This window comes from Brachyistius frenatus, unplaced genomic scaffold, assembly GCF_029030835.1.
Source record: "Brachyistius frenatus isolate BFR_SWC_R1_liver_20210118 unplaced genomic scaffold, ASM2903083v1 Contig_16, whole genome shotgun sequence".
NCBI classification, from domain to species: domain Eukaryota; kingdom Metazoa; phylum Chordata; class Actinopteri; family Embiotocidae; genus Brachyistius; species Brachyistius frenatus.
The window spans coordinates 5,282,185-5,302,327 of record NW_027210615.1 but is presented as its reverse complement, the minus strand read 5'-3'; the positions used below and the strand labels follow the sequence as shown (position 1 = coordinate 5,302,327).

Here is a 20,143-nt window from a genome sequence, read left to right as displayed (position 1 = left end):
TCAGCCCGGGCTGGACTGTTGGGTGTCCTCCAGCTGCAGGGGATCCGTCCCTCCTTGACACTACCGGTCCCTTTAGCGGAGGTTCTCCGAGCCTTACCGTTCATGAGGACGTTGATCAGAACCATCAGACCTCATCAAAGGACGGATTACAGTCGAAGGCGCGTTCAGACGGGAAGCAAAAGCACTTTTGTTGTCGTTGTTGTTGTTGTTGTTGTTGTTACGTCGTTTCAGACGCACACATTTTGTTTCCGTGTTGTTGTTTTTTGTGGAGCTCAGCCTCCGAACGATTCCCAACTCACCTTCGACCCCGGCGTCGTGTCCCGAGTGACGTGTGAGCACACTGACACTATTCACTCATTGAGCATCGAGATAAAAAAAAACTACAAAAGTATTTGAGAGGCTGTAACAGACTACTAATAACAACCACGTCCTCGCTACGGTACATGTCTCACGATTGAAGTTTCTTCTCAGAGATTTACTCGACATGTCAGAGAGACTACTGGAACACCAGCGTGTTGTCTCAACGCGCTCATTACGACGCGGGGGGTCGTTGCTGCTGCTGCTGTTGCTTCTCGTACTCGTCTTTTTAAGAAAAACCTCCCATTTCCACACGGCACGTCGGCGTCACCGGCGCTTTGCTGACAGCTTCTGCTGTGACACGGTGACACGGATAGAAAGGGATGAACTACTCGAGTCGCAGTTCGTTTCGCTGGAGCTCACCGAAGGAGATCTGCAAGTGCGTTCACCGTGATGCTGAGAGACGCCGGCCGTGTTGTCTCGACTCGGCGGGCCGGACGGCAACAGCTCAAATCAGCTGGGTTATTATCGTCCGCGTGTACTTCTGACGTTTATGCTGGTTAAACTGTAAACCGGACTTCTGAATTCTCGTACGGTAAAAGTTTGAGATCGCTAGAAGTCACAAAAATGATTTGAATTGTCGATGAGGGCTCTATATAGGAAATGCATAATGATGGTCATTTAAAGGAGAAGTTCAGGTTGTTGTTGTTTGTTTTTTTTGGGGGGGGGGGATATGTTTATTCATCTTATTGCCAGGAAAGTCCCATTGAAATTTCCCCCAAAAATACAAGTAACTAAAACTCCAAGTGGTTCACTCCAAATAATCGCATAAGGACAATATAAAAAAAAAAATCTGATGTTGGTCCCTATTATTATGATTATTATGATTATTATTTGTAGAAGCCGTCTCCCACGGGCTGACGTTAAACTGGGGTTCGTCTATAACAACTGACAGAACGATGGCGTAATCTTTAGACAACAGATTACAAGTGAAAACTTTGACTTGGCAATGAAATGGATATCATACGCCGAAATTCCTGTCGACATAACATGCTCCAATTCGTACGATTGAGAGGTTCCTACGGAGGGAACTTTTTTCAACGTGGAATAACCCCAAACTGTTTCACTAACTACTGCGATGAACCTGCTAGCTTATCTTTAAGTGGGGTGGGGAAAAAAAAACAAATTAAAAAAAGCACTTTTCCCAAAGCATGGAATTCATCCTTTAGTGAATGTGGTTTATCGTCCAGCTCTGTTAACCGGTACGGGAAGAGTGTGAAGGTGAAATATCGGACCGCGAGCTTGCACTTTTGTTTCATGAAGACGTCTGGAGTTGCCTTGAAAACAAAACTGTCAAACGTGTCGTAACTAAAATAACGTGTAGAACAATGTCTTAAATAGGCTTCATTTTAACGTTGCAACGGTCTTTTCTCTTCAGCTACCTGTAGGCCAAACTTTGTACTGTACGTCCAACGTCAACACTGCCACATTATGACTTTAGGGCCTTTTTAAAATGCCTTTATTTTCTAATTGTGCTGCGTTCACTGTCACCCGAGCTTCCAGACACGTGTTACGTCTTGTGTGTGCGCAGAGACGAAGTGTGGAGTCAAAAACACAAAAAAACGTTTCTTGAGTGTTTGTGTGATTTTTTTTTTTTTTTTTTGTGGCTATGAATTATATTTTAATAAAAACCAACAGAGTAATGAAGTCTGTGTTACTTGACACGAAGCTTGGTCGCTTTCCATGATCACAGCTTGCGTCTATCGCCAAAGCTTCAAAATGTGTTTTCTCTTCTGTATTTGGAGGATTTTATAATCACCTAAAAAAACAAACAACTAAAACAAAAAAAACAACAGCAACTTTTCAAAATGTTAAATTATGAACCGGTTGAATCGTTTGTATGTCTGACCAGAAACGCCCTCTTCAAGGTTTTATTCCTCCGTCAACCGGTGAAGCTGCAGTTAACGTGTTCGGGCTCGTATGGCGACGGTGGGGGAGACTTTGGTTGTCGGTTCAAATCCAAACGAACGCCACAATTTGCGTTCAATAACATAAACAAAGTAAAACGTGAAGGCGCAGGTGGTTTGGAAACTGCTGTGTTCGGTGGGGTCAAATTGTTGTTTTTAATTGAAGGAAATCTGGAGCGTTTGAAGAGAGGATGTCTGAGGGGAAGATCATGTGGTGACGATGTTCTGGATAAGCGGTTCGTAACTTGTCCAACCTCGGCGCACATTTCATTTTATTATACGTTTTTAAAATGTGTTTTATAAGAATTAAGTGCATTACGTCCTCATGCGCTGTTAAGTACATAAAATAAGCCGTAAAAAGTGCAACCCCAGCCGTTAAATAAAAACGTGTTTTTCATCAAGTGATCTGATGATGATTTTTTGATGACTTTGCTAGTTCGGAGCGGTTTGGAGCAGGAAGTGACCATATTTGGACGAGCTCGGGGGAATCTGATTGGAACCCGGACGATACTACGTCCCGCCCACCGCTGGCTGTAACCTGACTGCACCGCAGGCCTTGTCAATCAAACAGACCCGCCCCCGCCCCACTTGTTCTGTGGCTTCCTTTCTAATGAACGACCAAATTATTTTTAGATAGACCGCGAGAAAACTGATGAGAAGGAGAGTTTTTTTTTTTGCCAGCAAAACCAAAATTTAAGATCGGCCTCATTTTTCAGACCCGGACGTTACGTCCACTTCTACGTTACGGTCTCTGTGGGAACTGAACACGCGCCGCTGCGTCCTGGAAACACACGTCCTTCAAAACAAAAGTGCCGCCGCAGAGATTCTGCAGACCCCAAAATAAAAGTTGGACTGGTTTTCCCTCGACACATCTGCGACCCGCTCCAAATGGCCCCGCCCTGTTGAGAACCCGTGTTATAAATACACAGGACACTTTTTCATGACAACTTTTTAGGTGGCAAAAAGAACCAAAACAGTTTTTGTTGCTGATCCGGTCCACAGCAGAACACAGCTGAGCTGCTGCAGCTGCTGCAGTTATTTTTATATATATATATACACACACACACACACACACACACACACAAGTTCTATAGACGACCACCTCAATAAAACACAACTTGAATAAATTGAATCCTTTAGAAACGATGCAAATCAAGTCGACTTGTATTCAATTGTATCCGTTTCTTATGCTTTTTATGTTTTATCTCATTTCTTTTCTATATTTTGAAATGCTCCCTTATACGTTTTTTTGTGATACACCATGTCATTCTCTTGCTGTGAAGCTCTGAGCTGCAGTTCTTGTATGAAAGGTGCCATACAAATCAAGTTTATTATTATTATTATTATTATTATTATGAATAGCTATCCCTTTAATTCGATATTGTATAGTGCAGGTTTAAATGAAGGAGAATCATCCTTCAACATTGTCGACGTTTCTCTTCTTCAGATCAGGTTTCGGTATCCAGATGTTAAAAGAGACGTCAACGTGACTGACGCACACGCACACACACACACACACACACACACACACACACACACACACACACAGACAGACTCGGTGCTGCTGTTGGGATATTTGTATTTGCTGAAACTTCAAGTGCACTTCAGTTATCACATTCACAGTTTTGTGGCACACGTGCATGAGACTCTTCCGGGTTTGTTCATTAGTTCACGACGACTCACCGAGCCGCCGATCTTCCCGAAGGAGCAGTTCCACAGAGAAGAGCTGAAGATCTTTGACCGGCAGCGTCAAGAGATGAAGATCTCTTTAATCCCTCTTTTTTTTTTTTGAGTTTTTGTATTTTCTATGGAAAAAAAAAAACAAAAAAACAAGCGCACGTTTTGTGCGGCGCGTCGTTGAGCCGGGAGGAAGAACAAACAAACGCTGCGATCGGCAAGTCGCGGCTTCTCGCAAACGAAGTCTTAAATTACAACAACGCTACACAGGAAAAGCTTTAAATCGACAAAACACCTGCGACGGAAACAATTAAATATGCGAGGCTTGAAGAAAGGGAAAAGTCGCTTATAAAGAATGAAGAAATTACCCAAACTAACACTGATATTGCACTTTTCAAAGCATGACATACGTTTTACATGAGACACAAAGAGATGAAATGGAACGGTTTCCTGATTAACACGTCTTCACGCGCACCGCCGTCAGGCGCAGGTCAATCCCACTTCGACACGCTTCCCATCAAACAGGACACATTTGTATCCCGATAAACAGCTCGGGCTGGAAAAAGGGATCCGTTGCCGCGGGAAACGTGAAGAGCCGTGACTTCTGTTCTGCGGCGCCGCTCCTGCAGTACGACCCGTCGTGTTGAGCTCTGCCTCGTTTACCGAAAAGACATTGAAGTGGAGAAATGATTCTTTTCTTTCTTTGGCAACAACTTCCAAGTCTCTCTTATTCACACGCGTATTCTTTCTTTAAATCTTGTTCACAGATAAAAGTGACAACCCACACAAACAAAATGAATTCCTGTAGAACAGTTTGCTCTCCTCTTCCCGTTTTAAAAGACAAGTTTTTTTTGTTTTTTTTTAATGCACAGCAACTTGAACTATTTAAAGTGACACTTGAATGATTTAGCGGTGCACGCTAAGCCCGGTGTCCACATTACCCACAATGCAACTCCGCCGCAGACGGATGAAGAGATTTGGGCAGGAAAGCCTTGAAAGCTCCTTTCACACCTGCAGCAGGAATGCCCTGTGATGTGTACAACCGCTGGAGTTTCCCTTTAGAGGAGGACGGGGCGGCCCGTTAATAAACATTTTCCCTGTAATGAGCCCCCCGGTTTTTTTTTTTTCCCCCCCCCTTTCTTTTTTTTCCGTTGCATGAATCCCGTCACATTCGCCGAACAAGGCCGCTGCAGTGCTGACGACTGGAGGTGGATTAACCCTTCGTGCGCCCGCCCGGACTCTTAACAAAGGGGAGCTCTGATCGGGGGAGGAGGGAAGGGGAGAGGGGTCGGGGGGGGGGGGGGTTGAGGGGGAGGGGGGGCGCTCCGACCGCAGCCGTGCGGTTGTTTGCTCAGCCTACCTGCCCGGAGCTCCACACAGACGGCGATAGACGGGCGACGGCAAACAGCTTCCACTGGAATGAGGGAGTGACGGCGAGTTTCCCCGGAAAAGAAGTCGCTCCTGTGAGCGAGCGGCGGCGACGGATGCGTTCGTGAGCAGGACGGGTGTGTGTGTGTGTGTGTGTGTGTGTGTGTGTGTGTGTGTGTGTGTGTGTGTTGTGTGTGTGTGTGAGAGAGAGGGGGGGGGGGGGGGTCGGATTCTTTTGCCGTTTGGCACCGGTCCGTGTGCAAAGAGGCCGAGACGAGCGAGTAACTTTCCAAGGCAAAGCAGCCGTCCTCTCGGAAAGAATACCGACCTCCTCGTTCCTCTCCCGGACAATTCATTTTGGCTCGGGTCCTCGCCGCGACACGTCTCCATAACAATAAATACTTAATGCACCGACGGACATAAATAAAAGGCCTTCCGGAGAAACTGTACTGTAGGTGGCTCTGAAAACGATGTGCTGCGTTCAGTTTCACAGTCAGCACATCGGCCTGCGAGAGGAGAGCCCGCTCCTCTCAAGTGACTCTTTCATTTATGGCTCATTAGACATCAGGAAAAAAGAAAAGAAGCCACGAGAGGATTTTGGTTTTCTTTGGACTGTAGTGGGCACCGAAGGGACGCCGGTCGGGCGACGTCTGAGCAGCTCGACGACCGCTAAACCTAAAAGAGGGAAGTCGAAGCCACGTCTGGACGAAGCCATATTCTGTCGAGGAAAGGAAATAAATACGGACGGGAGCAGTTTTATAAAAGACACCGAGACGAGGCGAGACGAGGCGTCGACGTCACGCTGGAAAACAACCGAGACAGATGCTCGGTGGATTACGGAGCACGCCGTCCGTCCGTCCGTCTTTTCGTCAGGCGGAATTTCGGTTTCCTTTTTCAAAAGTTCTGCACTGAAACCAGAAAATGAAGTCACTCCCCACAGCCGGCAGGTTGGGGGGGGGGGGGTTTGTCAGAGAGACAAGTCTGCGCCCGCGACGGACATCTCGCGGGCGGAGACGAAGCACGCCGCGTCCATGGCGACCCCCCAAAAAAATAAAAAAGTGCAAAAGTACCACCGCCGGAAAAGTCCGCGAAGGGGCAGAAAAAAAAAAAAAAAAACACCCGACGTGGATCCCGGTTTCTCCGCCGCTCATCGAGTCCTGAGATACTCCGGCGTGGAGTAGTTGAAGAGCAGGAAGTCCATCCGATACAGGTTGAACAGTTTCTTCTGGTAGAAGGGACTGATGTGCTTGAAGAAGCGCGCCGCCATGTTGCCGTCGGTCCGCGTGCTCTTGCCGGACGCGGGGAAGCGCAGCGACCCCTCCACGCCGGCCACGCTGAGCACGGCCCGAGCGTCGGGCTCCAGCGTCTCGTACTTGCCGACCACGTCGTAGTGGATGAGGCACGGGTGGCAGAGCGAGTGGACGCGCTCCCAGTGCTCGTTGAAGGGCTCCTCGCGCTGCGTCCGCGGGTCCACCAGGTACTGGACGAACTCCTGGAAGGACACGTCGTCGCCCTTCTCCAGGGCCTCGGGCTCGGGGTCGGCCCGGTGCCGGCGGACGATCTTGGTGCCGTAGCGCTTGTGGAAGGCGGTGTTGTAGCTGCGCGTGAACTTGTTGCGGTAGGCCGACACCAGGCGCTCGAAGGGCTCCCGCACGAACACGAACTTGAGGTAGCCGCGGAGGCGGCGGTTGATCTCGGGGACGGAGAGCTCGGAGAGCGCCCGGAGGTTCCCCGCCACGTGGGCCTCGTTGGCCGGGATGGAGAGCGGGTCGGTGTAGCGGCCGTCGCCGGTCAGCACCATGAGGACGCGCTTCCAGTTGGTGCAGGCGACCTGCGGGGGAGGAGGGGGGGTGGGGGGTGAAGCACAGGCACGTGGAATGAGGAGGGTAAAAGAAAACAGTTTCGACCCGGACTGACCGAATCGTCTCGTTTCTCGACAGGAGTGAGATTCTGGTTCTGGAGGAAATACGTCTTCTTTCAGCCGCGCTGCTGCTGAAAATCAGAATCTATTCAAAACAGGTGGCGATCAAAGCAGTTTACATCTGAATGTCGTCTTTTCAATAAACAGCCTCCGTACAGAATAACGTCCGGACATTCATTTTTTGCAGCGAGCTTTGTTTTGGATTCTCCTCCGGCCCGTCGTATCGCCCGGCCAGCTGTTGGGAGGTTCGCACTGCCGAGCTCACATCTGTAAACACCTGCTCACGTCTGTAAACGTCACAACTGTTCTGCGTTATCGCTCGGTTTAAAAAAAAAAAAAAAAAAAAAAAAATCTGAAAAGTCAGCAAAAAGTGATGGAACGTAAACGAGTTCCATTGATTTGACGAAGCCATTTAAATGGTTCCGTTCACGTCTCGCGTTTGAAAAGGAACCGTTCCGACTCTGATGGTGAACGACGGCGTTTGTCACGTTTTGACACGTCGGCTCCGTTGAAATCAACCGAATTCGCTTTTAGCTGCAACCGTCGCTTTTAGAACGACCCAAATCAAGTTCCTTGGTTTTATGCGATTTATCTCTTTCTTACGCATTTCATCCGGGTTTCTTTTCATGCTTTTTATGTCATTTATTTTCTATGGTTTTAAATGTTCCTTGATTTCGTTTTTTATGTGAAACGCTGCATGTAATTCTTCTGCTGTGAAGCTCTTTGAGCTGCACTTCTTGTATGAAAGGTGTGCTGTACAAATAAAGTGTATTATTATTACCCCTCTAGTTCACCTCAACCTGACACACACACACACACATCCCACCCTGCGCTCTGGAGTTTCCAGCTGACCCACCTTTGGTACGTAGCAGTAGATGAGGCTGTGTTTGTCGTCCACGATGAGGTGTTTGAGGTCGTCGGGCGACAGCACGCGGCGCTTCTTGGTGTGGCTCAGACACGCCTCCTCCAGCAGCTCCCGGCGGCCTCGGAGGGAACTCTGAGCTGCCAGCAGCTCCGGCTGCTTTGGGACGAGGACGACGGATTGAAAAGGACCAGACGAAAGAAGAAACGTAAACACGTTTGTTTGTTTGTTTTCTTAAACAGCGCCGCTGGGCAAAGCTGAAGCTGTTCTGAAAAGCTTTTAATGTCGCCTGTCAAATATTTCACTTAAAAAAAACGCGTTTAAAAGTTCAGATTTTCTTTTTTTCTGGTTTACAAAAAGAGCTGTTCGACGGCGTTAATATTATGAATGTGACAGTGAGCGTCGTGAAGACAGCCGGTGATCAGGTTCAGAACGCCCCAGAAAAGAAGCGCGAAACATCGGACGCTTTCCACCCTAAACGGTCGCCATCTTGGCTACGTGGAGGAAAGGGGGCGGGGCAACCGGCGTCACAGGATTTTCCAAATGAAGGTGTCTGAGGAAGCTGCAGCTTGTTCCTGAACACCTGCCAAAAAGTGCTCTCTTTTCTCACTGCAGCTGTTCAGACGGAAGAAACCGGGTGCGGTGCGTTCACTGAGTGCGGTAAACGGGAGGCACGGTTTCCTGAGGAATGCGAGAATAACACTTTACATTTAACGTCCCGCGTCTTTTACTGGAGAGATGCTGCAACATCATGTCAATGATCAAACTACACCTTGAAGTAAACGTGGTGTTGAGCAGCAGGACGCGTCCGCAGAGGTACGAACATTACCAACCAAACATCTCCGAACAAAAGACACATTAAGTTAAAGGTTGATGTCGCAAGAATTGAGAGGCAATATGCTATTATCTCTGCAGCTGTGTCTGTGTCTGTGTGTGTGTGTGTGTGTGTGTGTGTGTGTGTGTGTGTGTGTGTGTGTGTGTGTGTGTGTGTGTGTCCTCACCTGGTCTCCATTGTAGAGCGTCTGCAGAGGACTCCTCCTGCTTTTCCCCGGCTGGCTGCCCGTCTTCAAACCAGCTTCTGCAGATCGACAGAGAAACAATTGAAATCCACATGATTCAAAAAAGACCTTCCTGTTATGTCCCCACCTTTCCACGGTGAAATGGACAACACACACACACACACACACACACACACACACACACACACACAAATGTAAATCTGTAACATGTTGCGTGTTACATGTCCTATAACTTTCCACCGCGTGTGCTTTGTTGACTTTGTCAACGCTGATTTAAGTCGAGCCGCAGCACTCTGTTATTTCTAATAAAGTCTGTATGTAGGTCACGACTGTTGTTGTTGTTGTTGTTGTTGTTGTTTTTATAACGCCTCTGATATTTGCAGAGGTGTAAATTACACTTTAAAAGATGTCCAAACGGAGTTATAGAGGAAAGTCATCCGGAGCCAACTTTTGCAGCGCTGCTGTGGTCTGGTTGAGTGGTGACGGGTTCCCTCCTTTCATTTATGGATTCCATAAGAACAGCGTGTTCCCTCCAAACTCTGCCTGGAACTCTTGTGCAACTCCTCGTTCAGTCTCTTCTACTCCAGCATTGTTCTCCGACCTCTCGCCCCTTTTCTGCTTTCACTCTTCAAGGAAGGCGCTTATCGTCTCCGCTGCCAATTTACTGGACGGAACGAAACGGAGCTGATTCGGAGAACGCCCGACGCGCCGCGCCGCGACCGGACACCGAACCGGCAGACGTTCGACTCGCCGTCGGTTTGAACGCTGCTCGGCGGCGACAGAACCGCCGGAGGCAGTTCAAAGTTGAAATGTGAGCGCGGAGACCTCGTTGCCGTCGCTCCTTCCTCCTCCGGCGACACATCTGTCTTCTCTTTCCGCCCCCCCCCCTTTCCCCCTCCCCGTCCCACCGGTTTGCTAAACGACGCGCGGGGCTGCTGCACAGTGGGACGGAGAGACGAGTGCGGTCCAACGTAGATTAGCACGAGGGAAACCGCTCGAAAGAACGACCTACGGATCCATGACACACAAAAAAAACAAAAAAACCTCATGTACCGTCGTGTGGGAAGAATATCAGTCAGCAATTCCTCTCCTGCTGAATTCACGTCAACAGCCAAATAAAACGGAGCTTGCGCTGCTCTAAAACAGCAGCCGTATTTAATGAATCTCAGCTTGGGACTTCAGTATTATCAGAAACGTACAAACTGCTGGTGAACAATAATACAGATGAAAATAAAGATGCGAATCAGAACGGTTTCCTGCCATTTTGAGGAAGCAGAAAAAAAACCCCGCAAAAAAGGAGAAGTAGTTAGTAGCAGTTGGTGAGTGTGCAGTTAGCGTGCATGTAGCGGGGAGGACCTGGGACGGACGGACGGTGAGACGGAGACGCACGGTGAGACAGAGAGAGACGGCGGTGATGCAGCCTCTCCCTGTTCCCTCGTCTCTGCGTGAGCTCACATGAGTCATCCAAATCCCAGACTTCCTCTGGGAGAGTCATCTGCACACGGCAGACCGGCATCTCAGTCTGGCGTGAAAGCTTTACTGTGTCCATTTAGACGCGACGTCTTCGGGCCCCCGAACAAAACTCACATCATCTTACGTATGCTTGTTTGTGTAATAAAGTACATGCGTGCGTATGGCAACAACGTTTTGTGCAGCTCGCGCTGAACCAGAGTTGCAATGAGTTCCTGTAGAGGTGGTGGTGGGGGGGGGGGGGGGCACAGAAACAGCTGGCGGCCCACATGTCTGAAACATACAAAGGGATGGGACATGATTTTGGAATATTCAAATAGTCGTTGTAATATTAAAAAAATTACAAATAATTAGTCCGTGCGACCGTAGAAGTTCTGATCGGAACTCTTCCCCTCGCACAAATGAAGAGGAGCTGCAGTTCAAACTCTGCGGGCGACACGCAAGCCGGCACGTCAAATAATTATGAATAATTCATATGAATTATGATAATCGAGTAGCTACGCGCGCATTTGGAATACTGCTCGCGCTTGAAACGGCCACCCCGACAGCAACGCAGGCGTCGACGCGAGGCCGCCTGAGTGTCGGTGAACATAATGAGTGGTGCGTGGAAGCTCTGGGAGCAGATGAGCTCTCTTGCAAACACAGGACACGTCCTCAGGAAGCCGGGAAGCGGGACAGGAAACACTCCGATAACAGTATCGGTTTATGGGCTCGTTCGTAAGCGCTCCAAGCGACGCGACGGAGCGGAACCATTAAGAGCGTTTCAGTCGCGCCGCTATCACGGGGAGGACGACGGGAAGCGGGAGGAGGAGGTGTCAACGGCAAGGGGCGTCGCCGTTTTCAGCCCTGAAACCCGAAAGGCGTGTCGAGGCTGCGAGCGACGGGCGGCCTGTTTAAAAGCTCCGAGGAGACGTTTTCTTCAACCGGCTTGTAATGATTCACACGCTCCAGCTGCAAATGGACGGAAAGGGGAACTGGTGAGGTAGAAACCGCGCCCTGGTTCCTTCTCCCTTCACACTCATGATCTTGTGAATCACTTTCTGTTTCTCTGGAACGTTCCTTGCAGAAATATATAGATATATATATATATATATTTTTTTTTTTTTTTGATTAGTCAGCAGATTCAAAAGAGGCCGTTAGATGAACAAAAAGCAGCCGCTACTTGAATTTCTTCATTTTCTTTCTGCTTTAAGGCCGAGTTACACCGTGTTGATCCATTTAAAGCTACATCCAACAAACCATTTAATATCCAGTGGGGGCTTCACCCGAGACGACACGTCCGTCCGTCCGTCCATCCATCTCTCCGCTATCTACGTCCGCTTCATCCTCAGCGGCACGCCGGGAACCCTCTCGGCCCGAAAGCGCAGGACGTTTCTTGGTTTCACGTCCCTATCTGGGGAATGACTTCCCTTATGTGGAGATTTCGTAAAAGAACAAAGAAGTAGTTTCTATTTTTGGAGCACTTTTGAAGAACATCCCTTGACCCTCTTCGGCCTGCGTGCTCGATTCAACAAATCGCTTTGGAATTCAAAAAAAGTTCTTCTGTCGGGTCCAATGATTTACTATCTTAGCCAGACTAACGCTTGGGTCAGCCCGTCTGCCGCATCGGACCGGTCCAGGAAGCGTCAACAACCAGAAGCTTAATTACCTTCAAATGTTCATGAATCTTACCGACTTCCTTCTTTCCTTCCATCCGACGTTTCACCGGACCAGTGAACTAGACACCGATGCATGAAATGCCACATCTGTCAACATCTGCCACCGTTAGAAACTTTGACCAAACGTCGGAAGAACGGATAATATTCCCATCAGCCTCGGTTCTACTTTCAGCAGAATAATCGACGCGCCACCGTACCGAAGCACACCGAGGAGGAGGAGGAGGAGGAGGAGGAGGAGGCCGGCGAAGCCCTTCAGTCTTGGTTCCAACCTCGACCCGGCCTTCGAGGCGTTAGAACGTATGTAGACATGTACGACATGTATTATGTGTTGTCTGGACACCGTCTCCGAACACGCGAGCGTTTCATTTGCTGTGAATTGTGTCCGCTTTGGTTTGGAGAGTTTGGTTTGCGTCTCGCTCCGTTTTATGAAAATGTTCCTCCGACACGCGATTTTGATTTTGTAGATCGACAAGAACCTCAAATATATAGAAACGGCTCCACGTCTGCCGGCATCGCACCAGCAGCAGCAGCAGCCGATCTAGAAGTCCTCTTTTAATTCCTTTAATTGAATCCGTCTTCGAAGCAGAACGGAGGAACGCTCCTCCGAGCTTCTGCAACGTTCGTCTCTCGTTAGTGGAAAAGTACACACCGGGGGAGGGGGGGGGGGGGGGGGGTCGTCACCAACCGCATCTTTTCCTGTGTAGCGTGTTATCATCACATGCGCCAGATAACCGCCACTTCCTCTTAAGAGACAGGAAGTGACGGTTGAAGAGCAGACGAGGCCGCGGTGTTATTTACACGCGACCAGAGCCGTGTTCAACCTGAAGCCGAGCACCGAACGAGTCTCTCTAGTCGGCCTGGACGAGTCTGCAGCGTCACAACTCGACCGCGCTGTCTCATGACTCCTCGGAGATACGGCTTCCTAGAAACAAAAAATGTTTGCGAGGTCCCAATACGTCCAAAAGAACCTTCTTTTTTTTTTTTTTTTTCTTTCATTTTGACAAATCTGTGATGGCAGTGAGCTTCCCTTTTTTTCTTTCTGAAGAGCCTCTTCCCCTCTGTGACTGAGCCAGCACAAAGGATTACGTGGCATTAATAAGGCAAAAAAAAAAAAAAAAAAAAAAACTCAAAAGCGGTTTAACTGCACTTAATTACACTTGAAGAGAAAGTCTTGTCTTTACGAGGTTCCACGTGATGGAAGTTTCCACGAGTGGGAAGAAAAAGCGCTCGGCGATGCTCTTCGATGGAGCTGCAGAAAAGTCGGTTTCACGGCGAAAGTGAAAAATGGGGATGTTACAAATGAAACGCATTGAAACGCACCGGCTCCGTTTTCACTGGAAAAGAGTCGCAAAGTGAAAAAAACGTTTTTTTTTTTTTTAAATGGGAGGTCTTAGTTGAGGCCGAGCTGAAATGTATCCGCCGCCTCCTCTGGGTCTCCTGAAGGATCCGACGGCTTCGGGACGACCGGCGGGGGAGTTCACGCGGGCTTAAATACGTGAAGTTGAAGATGAATGCGGCGACCTTGATGGTCCGGTGACCTTTGCTGCATTTTACTCAATTCGATTCAACTTTATTTATATCGCGCCAAATCACAACACTTAACACATTAAAGTCCTTACAGCAAGACGTTACAATATTATACAGAGAAACCCGACAATTCAACAAGTCCCACATAAACTAGGAGGGAAAAAAAAAAACTCCTCTTTAAGGGAGAAAAACCTCCAACAGAGGGAAGGAAAAACTCCCTCTTAACAGGAAGAAACCTCCCACAGGACCAGGCTCAGAGGTGGGCGGAGCCATCTGCCTCAGAGGTGGGCGGAGCCATCTGCCTCAGAGGTGGGCGGAGCCATCTGCCTCGACCGGTTGGAGTCCTTCCTGAACGTCTTCAACACGACTACCTCGTGACAAAAAAAACATTGACGCGAGTCAATCTGTTCCGCTCGTCCACACATCAAATAATTAGAAACGGCACGTCCAATTCATGGGTTGGTCTGTTTTTTTGTGTGTTTCTTGCGGTGGTGATTCGGCACGAGGACGTTCGGACCTCGTGAATCTTCAGCTCCGTCAACGCCACTAATCCAGAACGCGTTGGAAGTCTCTCTCTCTCTCCGGTGATCGGCGTTTCTATTGTTCACGATCTTCCGGTGAAAATGATTTCATAACGCATCGATTCATCCCGGAGCAGAAAGCGTGACGCTGCCAGCTGACGAAGGAAGGAAGGAAGGAAGGAAGGAAGGAAGGGAGGAAGGTCAGAGGAAGAGTCTTGAAGTACAGAAGAGACGAGCTGTCGTCTTGGCACATAAATCCACTCGTGCTTTCGGGCTTCTTCTTTTTTTTTTTTTTTTTTCCTCTTTCCTTTTCTTCCAAAAATAGTCTGTGATCTTCACGGTTTAAAAAAAAAAAAAAAACAAGAAGGAGCAGAAGCCAGAAGGCTTTAATGATTTACAAGACAGAACGCCGTTAAACAATTACACGTTTGATTTGTCCCGATGAAAGAGGCGATGTAAATAGCCAGCAGGTGTCGGCAGGTGCTGCGTCGCCCTCTCTCTCTCTCTCTCTCTCTCTCTCTCGAGTTTTCTCCGTTTGCCAAAATTGCACCGCTCAGCGTCGCCGGAAACTAAGAACAGAAACAATTGGGTTTTCAAATGTTCTACGGTCCTAGATCCAATCACACCAACTGAACACTTGTCCGAATCCCCCCCCCCCCCAAGAATAAAGTGTTCAGCACGGCCCAGCACAATTCTGTAAAAAAAAAAAAGAATCCAAAATGCTGCACTCCTCAGGGCAAGTTGGGAAGCTTTGAACGGCCGAGACGCCCGACGTGACAAAAACTCGACGGCTTTTTGACCGAACCGCCGGCCGGAGCACAAACGAGGAGGCTGTAGTGTTTCCACAGAGGTGCGGGACTTCGCTGCTGCGTTGAAAAATGAGGTCAGTAAAACTGTGACGGGAGCAGACAAAAAAAGAAAAGAGGCCAGAAACTGCTCGGGGTTCGAGAGGGTTAAATGCTGACAAGTTCGCACTTGACAACTACCCACATTACGCACCACCACTCTACACTGAGATACCTGGCATAGTGACACACACTCACACACACACACACACACACACACACACACACACACACACACACACACACACACACACACACACACACACACACACACACAGCGCTGCAGCCCTGCTGAGTCAATACAACCACATGAAAGAAAACAGTCTGAGAGGAAAAAGGAACCGAGCGTTCGTCTCTATTTTCGTTCAAATTATGATGTTTCTGATGAGAGAGGTTGACTGGAAATAGCACGTCGGGGAAATTTCAACAGGACGTGAAAAATTGGTTTGACACTGGCTGGAGGTTGTTTTTTTTTTTTTTTTTTTTTTTTTAAATGGACAAAATCCCAGAGAAGTAGTGATGGGGACACACTTCTGGAATTGAATTCATATTTGGTTGATAAATTGCACACACAAAAATTAATAAATAAACTCGCATAAAAGTTTCCTGGAAACAAACTCCGTGTTCAAATGAAGCGGTTCTGAGTCTAATCCTAAACAGAGGGGAGGTGATTACGGGGCCGACTTCCTCTTGTCCATCAGCTGTAACTGGACCCACGGCACGTCGCACTGATCTGCATTCAATCACCGTAAACCGATGCATGAATAGAAATGGACTGATCCTTTACTGGGTGGCGGTTTGTGAAATCCTACAAAACTTCACGCTCTCAATCCACGAGCAGCGACCGTCTCCTAAAGTCCGGTTTTGCACACCCGAAGATCTGGATTACTTCAAATGAATCGACTAAAACTCAACAGCACGAAAGCCGCAATTCCAACCCGGCTGTCGTCGCCGTCGTTTTATGAATCGCTCTCAAACACGGCATTAAGCCGACACGTAAATGATCACATGTCAACGTCAGCCGGAGGAAATAACTGGTGCCGGCTGTCTGGTGAACTCCCTCTTGGGCCTAAATGGATCCGTCGCTCCGCGCTGGTGACAAGTGTGCGGGCGGGACTAAAATACCCGCGTCGCCGAACCAAGTGTGAGGTGACGCGTCTCCGTGCCGCCGACCAGAAATTCCTCAAGTGAATTAGCAGCTAATAGAGCGACGCACGCGACTTAAGTAACGGCTTCATAACGGCAGGCTCGTATTTCCTTGCCTGAGCGCCAAACCCAGGGTGTTGCCACAGGAAGTCAGACAATGGAGGCACTCACAATAACGCACGCCGTGCTTCCTGTCCAGTGTTTAAACCGGGCTCTTTAATTGGCAGATGTGGCACGGCGGGGCGAGCGGGTGTTCAAAACACACGGCTGTGTAGATCCCATCTCTGGGGGGGGGGGGGGGTGTCTGATCTCTATATTTATTTTGGCGTTTCCACGTATCCATTTGATCTTTGGTGTGAGAGTCGAAAATGGGCAGAAACACACGTGAAGGGAAATACACATCTTGTAAAATAACGCTTGGCACCTTTTGCTGCGACATCTGTAGCATCAGTGGAAAAGCCAAATAAAACACGTCATTTATATAAAAGGTTACGATCGAAATATTTCAATTAAATGTCCCGTTTTAACAAACGTGTAGACGTGGGACCGAAGAGAGCCGTTATGTTGCATTTTTTTTGGTATTTATTTTAATTTGAGGATGTCTCCTGACTTGATATTCCAGTTGCGCGGGAACATCGGTCATAAAATGATGTATTTCAGTTGATAACAGCGTAAGAAGTCATAGATCGCAAAGCTTTGAGGAGCCATAATCAGAAGCTGGTAAACGCCCGCCGACGTTTCAAAGAAAACAAAGAGATCAGCCGGCAGATGTGTTTATATTTGAGTGTTTTCAAACCCCGCAACAAAGCAGAAGCGCCTCCGGCACGCTACTTCATTTTGACAACATCTGCGCAGATATCCTGAAATATGAAAATCTGGCAAATGATGAAAGAAAAGACACGACGGAAAAACGAATTGTTCAAAAAATACAACCGTTTTAAACCTAAAAGTAAAAAGCCTTCTCGACTCAGTTTGAATAGTCCTCCAGGCTGAGGTGTGACATCAGGTCATGGTCAAGATATTTCTCCTGGACACATGCGAAATGGAAATCTTCCTGCCTCGTCTGCCACATTAGCGGAGAATATAGTTCCACCTGATCTGATAACTCCAGGAGGACGGCTGGTTATTCTCAGGGGCCGACTCCTTCTTTCTTCTTTCACTTCCAGTCCATAACAGCAACAACAACAAAAAAAACCAGTACAAGTGAGAAATTAGAAAAAGATGGGAATGGTCAGGACAACGCAAGAACGAAACAAGACTTTGGTGTCGGTTTGAAACCCACATTAACTAGACGCAGTAATCAAGGAAGCCCCGAGTCTTTGTTGACATCCTGTGAATTAGTCGCCTCTAATGTGGCTCCAAAGCACTTTTCATGTGGCTTGTGCTGCTTACTGGTGCTTCAAAGCACACGAGCCTAAACCGGTCGGGCAGCGACAGCTACATGCAGCGAGTTGAGTGTGTGTGTGTGTGTGTGTGTGTGTGTGTGTGTGTGTGTGTGTGTGTGTGTTGGAGGGAGGGGTGTGTGTGTGTGTGGGGGGGGGGGCAACGAGAGTGCTGAAGTGTGCTGCTTTATAGGTTTGGCAACATGTGGTTTGTGTGTCTGCCACTGACAGCGCTATAAAAGGTGATTTAAGTTTTGGTTTGGTTTTTTTTTTTCTTCCCCGAAACGGTTTAAGTTATGGCGACATTTCAAGTGCATTATTTTTGTTAAAACGTTCATATTTCCAAAAAAGGTTGCTTTTTTAATTGTTAACTATTTCTCCATCATTATCTTTTACGCCTAAGCCATAAAACGTAACAACTGGGGTGTGATTGACGATGTGCCCGGACACGTTATCTCATCAAAGCAGCACAACGTTATCCGGAGCCAGATGTGCGGCGGCGGTGAGCTCGATACTTTTGGAACCAAAACAAAAATCGACACTGATTGATGTTGCTCCTCATACCCAACAGCCTCCGCTCTTCGCCACGTTCGTTCTCCATCTTCTTCTCCTCTCGACTAACCGCATTTAAAGCAATTCTTTCGTATCGAATGCTCGTCCACCCTTGGCTTCAGTGTGTGCGGTGAGCACAAATCAATCATCTCCACCTTCTCTTCTCTTTTTTTTATTTATATATATTTTCCCTCGGACTCCCTCCTCCTGAGAGTCTGCGGTCCCCTGGGAGCCAATCTATCTTTCAGTGTCCGGAAACAAAAGGCAGAGGAGAGCAGAGGTAAGAGGAGGGTTTACAGCAGGAGGACTGTGGGGGGTCTCCAAAAGGTGTGTGTGTGGGGGGGGGGGAGCTTTCAAAACACTCCAGTTTTCACAGTGAGCTTATTCATACTTCCTTTCGATTCACATTTCATCATGCCATCTGTTTTACGCAAGCACATTGACGCTCAGTGCAAGTGTTGCAACGTGTGTGAATACGACTGTTTGCCCAATAAATGTACATGAAACACATGAAAGGCTGAAAGTTGGATTCAAAGTGCATGCCAGACCCCCCCCTGCACCCTACCTATTACCGTCAAGGTATATACGGCAGCCATGCCACATTCATGTCATGAAATACCCTTTATTCTGTCATATTCTTATGGCTACTTAATTTTGGATTACCCCCCAAATACAAATTAGATTTTTAAAGGAAGTTATCAGCATTCGTGATAGAAGTCCCACCACCAAATACGGAGCTGTAGACGTACACGTATAGCCGTGTGTCTGTTCAATGCATACGTCAAAACAGCTTTTTTTTTTAGATAATATCACAATTGAGCTCGTGTTGTCCTTTCTTCCGAAATCTAGAATACGCGTGGCGTCTTACCTGGTTTGGTGATGGTCTGAAAGTAAAGCACGAGAACGAAGAGCGAGCCGAGGCACGTCGCCAAGAACAGGCGTCCTCCTCGGGGCATCTTCATCCTGAAGCCCGGCTCTGCTGGCGGAGCCCCCGACCCCTCGTCGCTGCCTCGACACGGTTCATACGAAACCATCCGGCGGAGGGTGCCAGACACTCCGAATAAAAGAACTTATTTATTAATTGCGGCATACGAAAAGACCTAAAAGTCCATCCAGGGATAACGACAGCTGGTCTATTCAACGGCTCAGTACAGATGTAACGTTAATGGGGCACAAATCCAGAACCGCTCGCTCTGGTCTTTACCGGGTTTTTTTTTTTTTTTTTTTAATATACAACGTTAACTTTATAATATTAATGGCACCTTACGTAAAACATTAAATATTGTCACGTTGATGTGACAGGTCTGAAAGCAAACGAAAAACGAAAGAATTAAAAGTCTCGCTTTCGTCTGAGCGCTACTTGTTACCCGCACGTATGGCGTCGAGAGTTTGTCGATGCTACACAAACTTCTTCGCCAAACATGGACGGGGCACCGTGTCATGACGTCAAACCCACTCCTCTCTCACGCGCCCTCTCCCCCCATACTGTGATGGTGCGTTCAAAACCTGCTGGCATATTTAAAGCCCGACTGAAAAGTCGCATTTTCAATTTGATGTATGCCTACTAGTCCGGTATCCTTTATGGCATAAACAGTAGGAGCAAGATGTTTTGACATCATTAAATCAAAAATGTGTGTGCGTCCACTCTTTATTCACTTTATTCAATAACAGTCTGTACAAGATGCATTTACGAGCAGCACTTTAAGGCAGCATTCAGTCACAGCGTATCTCCTACATCAACTGACAACAACGTGACGCTGGCAAAACGTTTTATGAAATAGGTGGGTGGAAAAATATAAATATGTTTTGTCTCATTCTACTTCCAGACGAATAAACATTTACCACAAAGAGCCAGAAAGTACAAAATAATATAAAACAAACAGTGTGTACACTAATGTGAATAGCTTTGGCTGCCTGCTGTGAATGTCAAA

The 20,143-nt window shown here is 47.8% G+C and overlaps 1 protein-coding gene across 2 annotated transcripts; it reads right to left on the bottom strand.

Annotated features, from left to right (window-relative positions):
- Positions 1-4,635: 4,635 nt before the first annotated feature.
- LOC138618370 (carbohydrate sulfotransferase 11-like) lies at positions 4,636-19,628 on the bottom strand. 2 transcript variants are annotated; one of them, XM_069694093.1, is made up of 4 exons: positions 19,081-19,628; positions 9,094-9,170; positions 8,087-8,251; positions 4,636-7,140 (listed from the first exon to the last, which is right to left on the bottom strand). In XM_069694093.1, exons 1-4 carry the CDS (start codon positions 19,244-19,246, stop codon positions 6,457-6,459), a joined length of 1,092 nt encoding a protein of 363 aa, XP_069550194.1. In that variant the 5' UTR covers positions 19,247-19,628; the 3' UTR covers positions 4,636-6,456. The 2 variants fall into 2 exon arrangements, with proteins under 2 accessions (XP_069550194.1, XP_069550196.1); XM_069694095.1 differs by having other exon boundaries at positions 8,087-8,248.
- Positions 19,629-20,143: the final 515 nt, after the last annotated feature.